The sequence below is a fragment of the Schizosaccharomyces pombe genome (genome assembly GCF_000002945.2).
Source record: "Schizosaccharomyces pombe strain 972h- genome assembly, chromosome: I".
Taxonomy (NCBI): domain Eukaryota; kingdom Fungi; phylum Ascomycota; class Schizosaccharomycetes; order Schizosaccharomycetales; family Schizosaccharomycetaceae; genus Schizosaccharomyces; species Schizosaccharomyces pombe.
Window position 1 is genome coordinate 2,122,436 of NC_003424.3, and position 10,760 is coordinate 2,133,195.

Below are 10,760 nucleotides of genomic sequence, written 5' to 3' on the forward strand. Positions count from 1 at the left end.
CTTCGAATTTCAGCTGCCTCCGTAGTGCAATCTGCGAGCGTTAGGGTACGTTATTTATCTATTACCTAATTCTTTGTACAGTTGAAGTTTCATGAGATGAAAAATGTATCATGTATATTTTGTCTGTTATTGAGAAATCTCAACAAAGTTCTATTTAGTATTACTTCATGTTGAACCAAGCATTCATAAACTAAGAAATTTGTTGGTAGCTGGTAAACTGAGCGAATTATCGTCGGTTGATTGGTAAAACATCATTTCTTATACTTCGTTTGCTCAACCATACTACGAATTTTAATGCCTAACAATTAATGAGCAATACACATTTGGATATGCTGCTTATATAATTTCACATATCTTGATAACTTAATTATCAATTAAGGAATGGTGGTTAGGCAAGTATGTGTATCATTACGTGGGGTTTTTCATAGATGTATGGTTTGAAGATGTTAAAAAAATAAGTGTAAGCGGTTACTATGCTAATGTTCTATAAAAACCAATGTTCATATAAATATTCGTCGATTGCGGGGCTTCTTCTCATAAGGATTATAATTACTAAACATAGAGGTATTGGCAGGTCAGTTGTAATTCGCGTACAACATCTTCGACTCACCACTTCTATAGTGGTACATAAATTACCGTTTCTTTCTGCGAAAAAGTGGGTTAGAAGTTCGTGCTATTACTTCTAAATAATCGTGAGAATTTAATTCAATCGTAGGATACAAAGCTGTTCATTATATAAAACTATCAACTTTCGAATATTCTATGGTGTGGATATAATTTTCATTTATCTTTATGAGTAAAAACTATACATATCATATTTACAATTAAAAATCTTCTTTCTTTCTACTATATGGATGGATATTTCGAATTATGTTGACAATTTCTACTTTGATGAGAAAATTGCTTCAGCATTTGAATTAGGTAAGCGTTTAGTAGTTCAATAAGCTTGCACATAAAAAAAAAATATTGGGTTTTTGTACCGGGATCTTAAAAGACGGAATTACTGACAGCTTTAGGAGAAGTAAGCACGGTTGATTTGTTAACGCTGGATATTACTGAGCTAGAAAGACGCACACATTGTAGTCAAAGTGAGTTATTACAGTTAATTGAGCAGATATCCCTCCTTCTTCAACCAGTAAGATGTTCTGCTTCCAAAGTCACTTCGAAATATTTGACAACTGGCGATGTAAAGTTGGATGAAACTCTACATGGAGGTATACCAGTAGGACAGTTAACTGAAATATGTGGTGAAAGCGGTTCAGGGAAGTCACAGTTTTGTATGCAGCTTTGTTTAATGGTTCAACTACCTCTCAGTTTAGGAGGAATGAACAAAGCAGCTGTCTTCATTTCTACAGAGTCCGGTCTTGAAACAAAACGATTATTTGAACTGGCGCGTTATTTACCAGAAAGGTATCCCAAAGCTGATAAGAAAGACATAATTATAAAAAATCCAGGAGATAGGGTGTATACTATATTATGCCCAGATCTGGAATCTCAAGAACATATCATTCAGTATCAACTGCCGATTTTATTCAATCGGGATAAAATTGGGTTGGTTATATTGGATAGTGTCGCCTCCAACTACAGAGCTGAGCTCCGTTACAACCGATCCAAAAGTCATTTTAGAGATTTAGATAATATTGCCAAACGTGGAAATCAATTGGGAAAGTTAGCTATGACTCTACGCACTTTAGCTCATCAACATGAAGCTGCTGTTGTCATAGCTAACCAAGTTAGCGATAGAATTCCTAGAGATTATGATGCTATTGGGTTGTTTAGTTTAGATTATCAATCGCAATGGTTTTCGGGATGGGATGACACAGATCCAAATCCCAAAATACCATCTCTTGGTCTCGTTTGGACTAATAACATCAGTACGAGATTAGCATTAATTAAGAAAACCGACTCTGCCACCAATAATTCGGGGAGAATCTTTCGGGTTGTTTATTCACCAAATTCTCCAAGGCTTGACGTACGAATATGCATAGGATCGGTTGGGATATATTCGTGCTAGCATTTTTGTAAAAATTTTATATATAATATAATAAAACCGGTTTATGAATTGCCCTAACTTTGTTTAATCGACTGTCGCTTATCAATCATTCGCAGAAAGAAAAGTAATGCTTTGAGTAACTGTTACATATATAAGTGTACTTATTTATCTTTATATTTATATTACCTCTGTCACTATTAAATATATATTTTGTTGATCTATGATGGTAGTGCATTTTTATTAGAATCCGACATACTTTAGTGGACTGAATTTTGGATATACCAGTTGGGTATTGAAATGGAAAAAAATACAATAAAAAGTTTTACACGTAACAAAGAATGCCCAAAGAGCTCTCTTAACCGACGAATGGCTTTTTCTACCTGTTTTTACTATTGCGCGTAAAAGATTTTGTAAGACCTTTCCGATAGCTTCCGCTATTGGCGATCCTTTAGAAATTTGCACCTAACATTTTTACCAAAAGCCAAGTATGCATTGGTGATATCTTGTAAATAAAAAATGAACATTCTTTTATAACATAATCGTTACAAAAATAGAACACAAAAATGTCAGTTCCAATTGATCGAATCAATACGGTTGACACTTTAGCCAATACACTGGAAAGTAATTTAAAGTTTTTTCCAGAAAAAATACATTTCAACATCCGGGGCAAACTAATAGTCATTGATCGCGTTGAACTTCCAATATTACCAACTACCGTGTTGGCACTTCTATTTCCTAATGGGTTTCATCTGCTTTTAAAACATGAGGGAGGTGATGTCTCATCATGTTTCAAATGCCACAAAATCGACCCTTCCATTTGTAAATGGATTTTGGACACCTATCTACCATTATTTAAAAAAAGTAATAATGCTTATCCCTCAAAAATTGCATTTAATCCTATATCGAATACTACCCTCGTTTTATTCTTAACAGAATGTTGCAATATCTATTTATTTTCTGAAAATAAAAAGCCCGTCGACCAAAAAATCAGGAGCGACTTATTAGAGCAAACTTTCAAGAACAACGACGTTTTTGAAAGTGCAGACAAAAAAAAAATCCGAAAAGGGCTGAGTGATGGACCGCTAGTTGATGCATTACAGCATTGTGGATTTCGCTACAACGATAAATGGGCCAAGAGAGTAAAGGAGCCAAAATTAATGAGCTTAATGTCGTATATCATAACAACAGTCGAGAGCTCCTCATTAAGCGAAGAATTTTTGAGTAAAATTTTGAAGCTATGGGGACAGCCAGGTAATAAGTGCTGGTGGATAAACGAAGTTATAAAAGTAAACGGATCTTTAATCAATGTTTGGAGGAGAAAGCAGTGGTTGTTGGAAGTTACGATTATGGGAAATCGTGAAAATTCTCAAGACTAAGTGTTTTAGTAAAAATAAGATTAAAAAACATTTTGCTAAGTTAGGCCGTGCATGCAGCCATTCTTTTAACAGATACCAATGTTACGAGGTTTCCCAGATTTTACTCAAATTGCGTGATAATTATTGTAGTATATTTATTTTGAATAATAATTTTTTATTTGAATTTTGTTAATACTGTTTTTTATAAATATTACAATACGTTCAATCTAGTTGTGGTAACATGAAAGTGCTTCCACTTACTTGATGCTCTCTACGCAAGAGTATGCCTAATGAGTTTATTTCCCAATCGCTTAGTACTCTTACAAATACACCCTTAAATATTCAGAAAAAGCTATTACCAATCACCAAATACAGTATGTAGCTGTTTTACCCTTACATTGCTGACGTTACATTTAGGAAACCAGTTGTTATATGCAGTAGAGCAAAATCAGATTACTATAGTGTTAGGCCACACAGGATGTGGTAAAACAACTCGTAAGTATTTTGATTAGATGGTTTATTAAACTAAAAATAATCTTGAAGAAATCCCTCAATTTTTATACGAAGCTGGATGGGCGTCCCAAAACGGTATTATAGGATGTACACAGGTTAGTCACAACTTTGTTTATTTATCATCCTCCTAACTTATTTGAAAGCCCAGAAGACTCGTAGCAAAGAGCGTCTCTGAACGAGTATCTTTGGAACTGAACTCTCCTCCTGGAAGTTTGTGTGGATATAGCATTCAATTTGATCATAACGTTTCTGAAAAAACAAAAATAAAATATATGACCGATGGAATCCTTTTGAATGAAATATTTTTTGATCCTTTGCTGGAAAGATATTCAATAGTCATTCTCGACGAAGTCCATGAACGAACTTTGTCGACAGATCTCCTACTAGGAGTTTTGAAAAGGTATTTAAATTTTCTATTCATAGCTGACAAATCAAGGATTTTAGAAAAGAGGAATGATTTTAGACTTGTGCTCTCCAGCGCTTCTGTTGACGCGAATAAACTGTCTCAGTTTTTCGGACAAGATAAAGTATGCACTATGTCAATTGAAGGGAAATTATTCCCCGTAGAAACATTATTTTTGCAGAAACCTACAGAAAATTACGTTGATTCTGCAATCGAAACGGTTATAAACATTAATTCAACCTATCCGCCTGGTGATATATTGGTTTTTCTTTCGGGAAGAAAAGAAATAGAATACTGTATAAAAAAGATTGAAGATTCCTTAATTCATGCTTCCGAAGACTGTCAAACTTTAGTTCCTTTACCTTTACATGCTGGTCTTACTGTTGACGAGCAAATGCGAGTTTTTAACATATATGATGGTGACTTCAGAAAAGTTATATTTTCTACGAATATTGCTGAGACTAGTATTACTATTGATGGCATAGTTTATGTCGTTGATTCAGGTTTTAATAAACAACGGATATACAACCCGTATACAAGGACTTCAAAATTGATTAACGTGCCTATATCTAAGTCAAGTGCTATACAGAGAAGTGGAAGAGCTGGAAGGACAATGAGGGGAAAGGTGTTCCGTCTATATACTGAAAAAGCTTACAGCTTGATGAAAGAAGAATTTGAAGCAGACATCTTAAATTGCGATATGTCACCGTTGGTGTTATTTTTGAAAGGTTTAGGGCTAAAAAACATACTTCAGTTTCCCTTTTTTGTCCGTCCTCCCACAGTTCACCTTATGGCGGCTCTAGAGGTTTGTGAATTTTATTATAGCCGGCAAACAACTAATTTTTTTGAAGGACCTCTATCTTTTAGGTGTCTTGGACGAAAGTGGAAATTTGACAGACCCACTTGGCATACAAATTTCCAACTCATTCTTGGATGCAAACATCTCCAAAGCTGTACGTACTCCCATATAGGAAATAAAGTACACGCTAACCCATCATTAGTTACTTACTTCCAACCAATTTGGTTGCACTCATGAAATTCTTTCAATTGCTTCAATACTTACAGCAGGCGAAGTATTTTATAATCCCACAAGTTCATCAAAGAATGATGCCTTCGTTGCCCATTCTTCTTTTTTTGCAAATGAAGGGGACATCATTACCGCATTAAATGGTATGCTTCATTAATAAAGTTTAAAAGTGTATTAACATTTAGTTTTTGAATCTTTTGTCGGTAACAAAAAAGATTTACAATGGTGCAGGAAAAATTATTTGAACTATCAAACTTTGCGCCAAGCCCTTGACATTCGCACTCATTTGGTTCGTTTTTTAAATAAATTTTCTATACCTACTGCTCAAAGATTACCATCCAGTGATTGTTCCAAAATTTTGAAATGCCTACTTGATGGTTTTGTGCGTAACGTCGCACATTTACAGAATGACGGCTCTTACAAAACAATAGGAGGAAAGCAGGTTTGGTTAGACTCTAGTAGTGTACTTCATGAAAAAAAAACACCATGGATCATGTATTCTTCAGGTAAGCCTATTTGTTATAAGACTATTTTAACGTTTTAGCTGTCGAATCAGAAACTCAAATATTCGTGAAGAATATTTCTAAAATAGAAAGTTTTTGGCTGGATAAATACTATAAACGAGAAAAATAATATATGTTAATACAATTTCATGTTACCGGTTTAGCATAGTAAGTTTTGGTAGTTAAAACATATGTTGACCTCACTTCCACCAACTTGCTCAATCCACCCCATTATGAGTGATTTGGAAAAGGTAAGAGAAAAATTTCAGCTAATTGCTAATATTGGCCCATAGATTCGTCTTAAAAGGCTTGCTAAATTGCAGCAGACCAATTCGGAGGCAAATTCTTCTAAAGAACCTAAGGAAAGCAATATTGCACCTGAACCTAAAAAACCTGATTTAAAAAAGAGATTTATTGGTTCAAAGGCTACAACATCAAATTCAGAACAAAAAGAAATATCTCCACCTGTTACATCTGGTGCTCCAAAACATCGCTTGTTTTCTAAGGATGAATGGATGCATTTTATAACATGTCAGGCTCTTAATATTACATTAAGTGAAACTGATTCATCAAAATACTATTTAGAAGGTTTTAAAAAAGATTTAGAAGAAGAGGGATCCCCTTTATTATTTAATGAGAATAATGTTGACTCTGCGTTACTCTCTCGACTGTCAACAACTGGCAACAATACTTTCTCTTATTTGTTACAGTCTTGGAGTTTTCTGTATCAGTATAAAAAGAGACTTCCGAAGGATGAAAACCAGGACTTTAAAATTCACTATTTATCTCTGTTAAAAAGTTTGCTTGTCAGTTATGCCGGTATTGTAGTAATGCTTCCTGACACATTCAATTCGGAGACAATTGATTTGGCCGAGGTTTTAATTGGTGCAGAAGGTATACCTTTGGAATTTCTATCAGAATTTGTTCAGAGGTTTGAACACGAAAACTTAGATGAATTGTTTATTCCTGTGTTGGAATCTTTATCTTTGAAAATTGGTCTTATGAATGTAGATACTGTTCAAATGAATGTGATGCAGGTATGAACATCAATTTTTATCTTTTAGCATAAACTGATATTTTTAGATTATATTACAACTTGTGTCATTAAAACCAATTGCATTACTTTTGCCGAAGTTGCCTTCTTGGAATCCTACGAATAATGCTGGAGAAATTGAGTACAAAACGTTTCTTGGAAGAATATCAAGCTTGTCAGTGTTTACTCAAGATGTCGCTTCTCGATATTTTTCCAATTCTACTGAGAGATCAGCCCAAAATATATCTTCGTCAATAAGTTCTTTAAAATTGACTATGTCTACTTATCAGGATGTCCTTTTTCAAATTTTCAATACCCTCATTCGAACATCTACATCTTTGAGAGAGTCTGTGTTGGATTTCTTTGCCATGGTGGTAAATGCCAATCACAAGCGACAATCCATTCAAGTTAATCATTTTGATATTACATCTGACGCCTGCATGCTAAATTTTTCACATGTGTTAAGCAGACTTTCTGAACCATTTCTTGACATAGGATGTTCGAAAATTGACAGAGTACAAGTTGAATATTTTAGGAGAAACCCTCGCGTTGATATCAAAGAAGAGACTAAATTGAATGCTGATCAAAAGGCTTCGGAATCGTTTTATTCAAAACCAGCCGAGGGTTCCAATAACTTTATTTCAGACATATTTTTTTTAAATCTCGCATTTCATCATTATGGTGTAAATGCTACCTTTAAGGCTTTAGAGCAACTTGTGCAATCAATTCGTGATAGCGAGAAACTGAAAGAAAGATTAGAGACTGAACAGCAAAATATGAGCGGTAGTTTTCAAGCGACACGTCTCACTGCTCAATTAAGTCGGCTTGATCAAAGATTGGATTTAGATAGATCGTTTGTGCACTGTTATGAGATTATGCTTACGCAGACATCTGATACTTCAAGATCATTTTCTTTTCTTAATTTCGTTGCCATTTGGTTATCGAGGTTAGCTGATGGTCAATCTTCGACATATCCAAAAATGCCGCTATCGTTACCGTTTAATGAAAATGCACCGGAAGCTTTCAAATGTTTACCTGAATATTTTATTGAAACCATTACAGATTATATGTTGTCTTTATTTAAAACCTCGTCGAGTACTTTGACGCTGCATTCCTTAGAGCCTTTGTGTGAATTTTGTGTGTCGTTTCTAACTCAAGCTAATTATATCAAAAATCCTTATTTGCGAGCGAAACTTGCCGAGATTTTATACTTTGGAGTGCAAACGCACGTGGGAAGATCAGAATTGTTGTTAGATGTTGTACGTACGTCGAAGGTTGCAACAAGGTGGTTACTTCCAGCACTTATGGCGTTTTATATTGAGATTGAATCTACAGGACAATCTACCCAATTTTATGATAAATTCAACATTCGTTTCTATATATGCGAAGTATTTAGAACTATTTGGAAGCAACCAGCCTATTTTGGTAAGCTGGAGCAGGAGCAAAAAACAAATTTGCCGTTTTTTGTTAAATTTGTAGCTCTCATGCTTAATGATGCTACATATCTTCTTGATGAGGCTCTTTTAAAACTAACCGAGATTCACAACCTTCAGAGCCTTTTGGCAGATGCAATAAGCAATAGCAACTCTAACCAGAATGTTCAAGAATCGCAAAGCAACTTAGCGGCCGCAGAACGTCAAGCTTCTACTTATTGCCAGTTAGGGAATGAAACTATTTTTATGCTCAAATTGTTCACTTCCTCAATTCCTAAAGCCTTTTGTGCCGTTGAAATTGTAGATCGGTTGGCAGCTATGCTAAACTATAACCTTCAAGCTTTATGTGGCCCTAAGTGTAGTAACCTCAAGGTAGAGGACCCAACGAAATATCATTTTAATGCAAAAACCCTTTTGTCGATTATTTTCGATGTTTATCTTAACCTGTGCAATGAACCTGCATTTGTCGAAGCTGTTGCTCACGATGGCCGTTCTTATAGTAAAGAAATATTTGAACGTGCGACTAGCATTATGACTAAGCACAACCTCAAGTCATCTTTTGATATAGAAGCTATTAAAGAATTTGTGAATAGGGTAGAGGCATTCAGATTGCAAGAGGCTACTGAAGAGGAAGACATGGGTGATATTCCTGACTACTTCTTAGATCCTCTTATGTTTACAATAATGAAAGATCCTGTTGTTTTACCGAGATCTGGCATTTCGATTGATAGGTCTACTATTAAAGCACATCTACTAAGTGATGCCACCGACCCATTTAATCGAACTCCATTAACGCTTGATGATGTGACACCGAGTAAGTTTTTTTTTTCCACTGTTAGTTACTAATTCTTTAGATGATACATTACGTGAGGAAATTAACACGTTCCTGAAATCAAAACGCAACAAACATTCGCGAAATAGTGAATGAATATAACTGTGTTTATACTAGTTTTTTAATGAAAGGCTTCGATAAGTTTAAATAAAAGATTAGACAATTAATTACTATGAAATATTTAAACATTCATGGAAACTCATTAGGTAATGATTCGAAGGATAAAAAACTTGGTGTACGGTACCACAAAGGTTAAGCTCGTAAAATAATTCCTTTGCACAAGAGGATAAATGAATATAGTGAATCTAACAATACAGAATGTAATTAATAGAACGCTCTTATACACCATAACAGAGATTGCATTTCATCAGAGTAAGATACAGTGCTTCTTCTTTTTTGTCTTCGGTACACTAGCAGGCTTAAATTTAAGCATGGAAGCACGAGCTGCAGTCTCAAAAACCTCATTGACCCCTTCGTTCAATTTCGCTGAACATTCGAGATACTTATAGGCGCCAATCTTTTGAGCTACTACCTGTCCTTCTTCAAATGTGATAGGCTTCTGTGAGGTTTTGGAGAGCTCTTCGATTGTTTTTGGATCGTTTCGTAAATCCACTTTACACCCAACTAGCAAAATGGGTAAATTGGAGCAGAAGTGAAGAACTTCAGAAATCCATTTTTCTTGAACATTGTCCAAACTCTCTGGAGCATCAACTGAAAAACAAATCAAAACGACGTGAGAGTCTGGATAGGAAAGAGGGCGTAAACGATCGTAATCCTCCTGACCAGCTGTATCCCATAGTGCCAATTCAATATGCCTTCCATCAACCTCGACATCGGCAACATAATTTTCGAAAACAGTAGGGACGTAAACTTCAGGAAAAGTTCCTTTGGAAAAAACACTAAAATAATTGTTAGTAGATTAATCGCTTTAAAAACACAATTGTTGTTTAGATAAATCAAATTCACATTTGAAAAGCTCGATAACAATGAATAGAATTTCTAAAAGGGCAAACGTACATCAACAAGCATGTTTTACCACAAGCACCATCGCCAACAATAACCAATTTACGACGGAGCTCAGTAGTCATAATGTCGAATAAAAAATTTCTTTTAAAATAAAAAATTGTTGCAAGTATATCAATAATTGGTTCGTGAACGCAAGGAATTGCCCGCTTTGAAAAAATCGATCTCAACTACCAATGTAAATATAAGGCGACTGATAACTCAAGCAACGAATAAATAGGGGGCAAAGCAAAAAGAAAATATAAGCGGCGTCTTAGAGTAATTTAATTGTAAAAAGAATTGTTAAAATCTATTCAATTGAACTAAATTTCAACTTTCCTTTTATAAATTTATGCAAACACACAAGTGGAGCAGCCCAGTAAAACCGACCTGATGGAAAAGATAGTAGTTATAGCTTTTTATTATGTTTAAAAAATCCTTTGGCTTTTATCTATACAATATTTTATAGTAAATTGCTAGTATACTTTCGAATTTTAAAACGTAAACAATAGGCTTTGGTGTGGTTACGAGCATGCTCCCCCTCTTCCAAGATACATACAAACCACGTATTGCGTTATATTGTCGTATATCTATTAACGATTAATAAGGAATATGAAAGAAGCTTGATAAGTTTCATTGCCTCAGCCGTTCAAAATTCATATAAAA

General features: G+C 34.7%; 5 protein-coding genes and 5 long non-coding RNA genes across 10 annotated transcripts; 4 read left to right on the forward strand and 6 right to left on the reverse strand.

Annotated features, from left to right (window-relative positions):
• Nucleotides 1–105: 105 nt before the first annotated feature.
• On the reverse strand, nucleotides 106–587 carry SPOM_SPNCRNA.2949. The gene has a single exon (NR_192317.1). It is a non-coding gene; the product is annotated as a non-coding RNA (long non-coding RNA).
• A 7-nt stretch (nucleotides 588–594) lies between these two features.
• Nucleotides 595–2,071, forward strand: rad57 (DNA recombination mediator, RecA family ATPase Rad57/Rhp57). The gene is made up of 2 exons (NM_001019058.3): nucleotides 595–921; nucleotides 1,017–2,071. The coding sequence occupies exons 1-2, from the start codon at nucleotides 855–857 to the stop codon at nucleotides 2,012–2,014; spliced, it is 1,065 nt and encodes a 354-aa protein (NP_593627.1). The 5' UTR covers nucleotides 595–854; the 3' UTR covers nucleotides 2,015–2,071.
• SPOM_SPNCRNA.796 lies at nucleotides 861–3,398 on the reverse strand. The gene has a single exon (NR_151173.1). It is a non-coding gene; the product is annotated as a non-coding RNA (long non-coding RNA).
• whi2 (phosphatase activator) lies at nucleotides 2,470–3,543 on the forward strand. Its single transcript, NM_001019059.3, has one exon. The coding sequence runs from the start codon at nucleotides 2,557–2,559 to the stop codon at nucleotides 3,367–3,369; it is 813 nt and encodes a 270-aa protein (NP_593628.1). The 5' UTR covers nucleotides 2,470–2,556; the 3' UTR covers nucleotides 3,370–3,543.
• Nucleotides 3,544–3,621: 78 nt separating this feature from the next.
• On the forward strand, nucleotides 3,622–5,924 carry gih35 (ATP-dependent RNA helicase; the record flags this gene model as incomplete). Its single annotated transcript, NM_001019060.2, has 9 exons — nucleotides 3,622–3,722; nucleotides 3,766–3,843; nucleotides 3,892–3,956; nucleotides 4,005–4,261; nucleotides 4,298–5,069; nucleotides 5,116–5,217; nucleotides 5,266–5,434; nucleotides 5,477–5,797; nucleotides 5,836–5,924. Exons 1-9 carry the CDS (start codon nucleotides 3,632–3,634, stop codon nucleotides 5,922–5,924), a joined length of 1,944 nt encoding a protein of 647 aa, NP_593629.1. The 5' UTR covers nucleotides 3,622–3,631.
• On the reverse strand, nucleotides 4,764–6,053 carry SPOM_SPNCRNA.797. The gene has a single exon (NR_151174.1). It is a non-coding gene; the product is annotated as a non-coding RNA (long non-coding RNA).
• Nucleotides 6,006–9,278, forward strand: ufd2 (ubiquitin-protein ligase E4). The gene is made up of 4 exons (NM_001019061.3): nucleotides 6,006–6,045; nucleotides 6,088–6,831; nucleotides 6,878–9,074; nucleotides 9,115–9,278. The coding sequence occupies exons 1-4, from the start codon at nucleotides 6,028–6,030 to the stop codon at nucleotides 9,186–9,188; spliced, it is 3,033 nt and encodes a 1,010-aa protein (NP_593630.1). The 5' UTR covers nucleotides 6,006–6,027; the 3' UTR covers nucleotides 9,189–9,278.
• SPOM_SPNCRNA.2950 lies at nucleotides 6,569–6,805 on the reverse strand. The gene has a single exon (NR_192318.1). It is a non-coding gene; the product is annotated as a non-coding RNA (long non-coding RNA).
• Nucleotides 6,919–8,703, reverse strand: SPOM_SPNCRNA.2951. The gene has a single exon (NR_192319.1). It is a non-coding gene; the product is annotated as a non-coding RNA (long non-coding RNA).
• On the reverse strand, nucleotides 9,250–10,616 carry rho5 (Rho family GTPase Rho5). The gene is made up of 2 exons (NM_001019062.3): nucleotides 10,110–10,616; nucleotides 9,250–9,991 (listed from the first exon to the last, which is right to left on the reverse strand). The coding sequence occupies exons 1-2, from the start codon at nucleotides 10,178–10,180 to the stop codon at nucleotides 9,460–9,462; spliced, it is 603 nt and encodes a 200-aa protein (NP_593631.1). The 5' UTR covers nucleotides 10,181–10,616; the 3' UTR covers nucleotides 9,250–9,459.
• Nucleotides 10,617–10,760: the final 144 nt, after the last annotated feature.

What these genes read in the sequence shown, in the direction of transcription:
- ufd2 (NM_001019061.3), top strand. An exon ending in TTCAAATGAATGTGATGCAG is followed by an intron (nt 6,832 to 6,877) that starts GTATGAACATCA and finishes TGATATTTTTAG; the next exon opens with ATTATATTACAACTTGTGTC. An exon ending in GCTTGATGATGTGACACCGA is followed by an intron (nt 9,075 to 9,114) that starts GTAAGTTTTTTT and finishes CTAATTCTTTAG; the next exon opens with ATGATACATTACGTGAGGAA.
- whi2 (NM_001019059.3), top strand. Translation starts at nt 2,557, where the DNA reads ATGTCAGTTCCAATTGATCGAATCAATACGGTTGACACTTTAGCCAAT.
- rho5 (NM_001019062.3), bottom strand. Translation starts at nt 10,180, where the DNA reads ATGACTACTGAGCTCCGTCGTAAATTGGTTATTGTTGGCGATGGTGCT. An exon ending in GGTAAAACATGCTTGTTGAT is followed by an intron (nt 9,992 to 10,109) that starts GTACGTTTGCCC and finishes CAATTATTTTAG; the next exon opens with TGTTTTTTCCAAAGGAACTT.
- rad57 (NM_001019058.3), top strand. Translation starts at nt 855, where the DNA reads ATGGATATTTCGAATTATGTTGACAATTTCTACTTTGATGAGAAAATT. An exon ending in TGCTTCAGCATTTGAATTAG is followed by an intron (nt 922 to 1,016) that starts GTAAGCGTTTAG and finishes TGACAGCTTTAG; the next exon opens with GAGAAGTAAGCACGGTTGAT.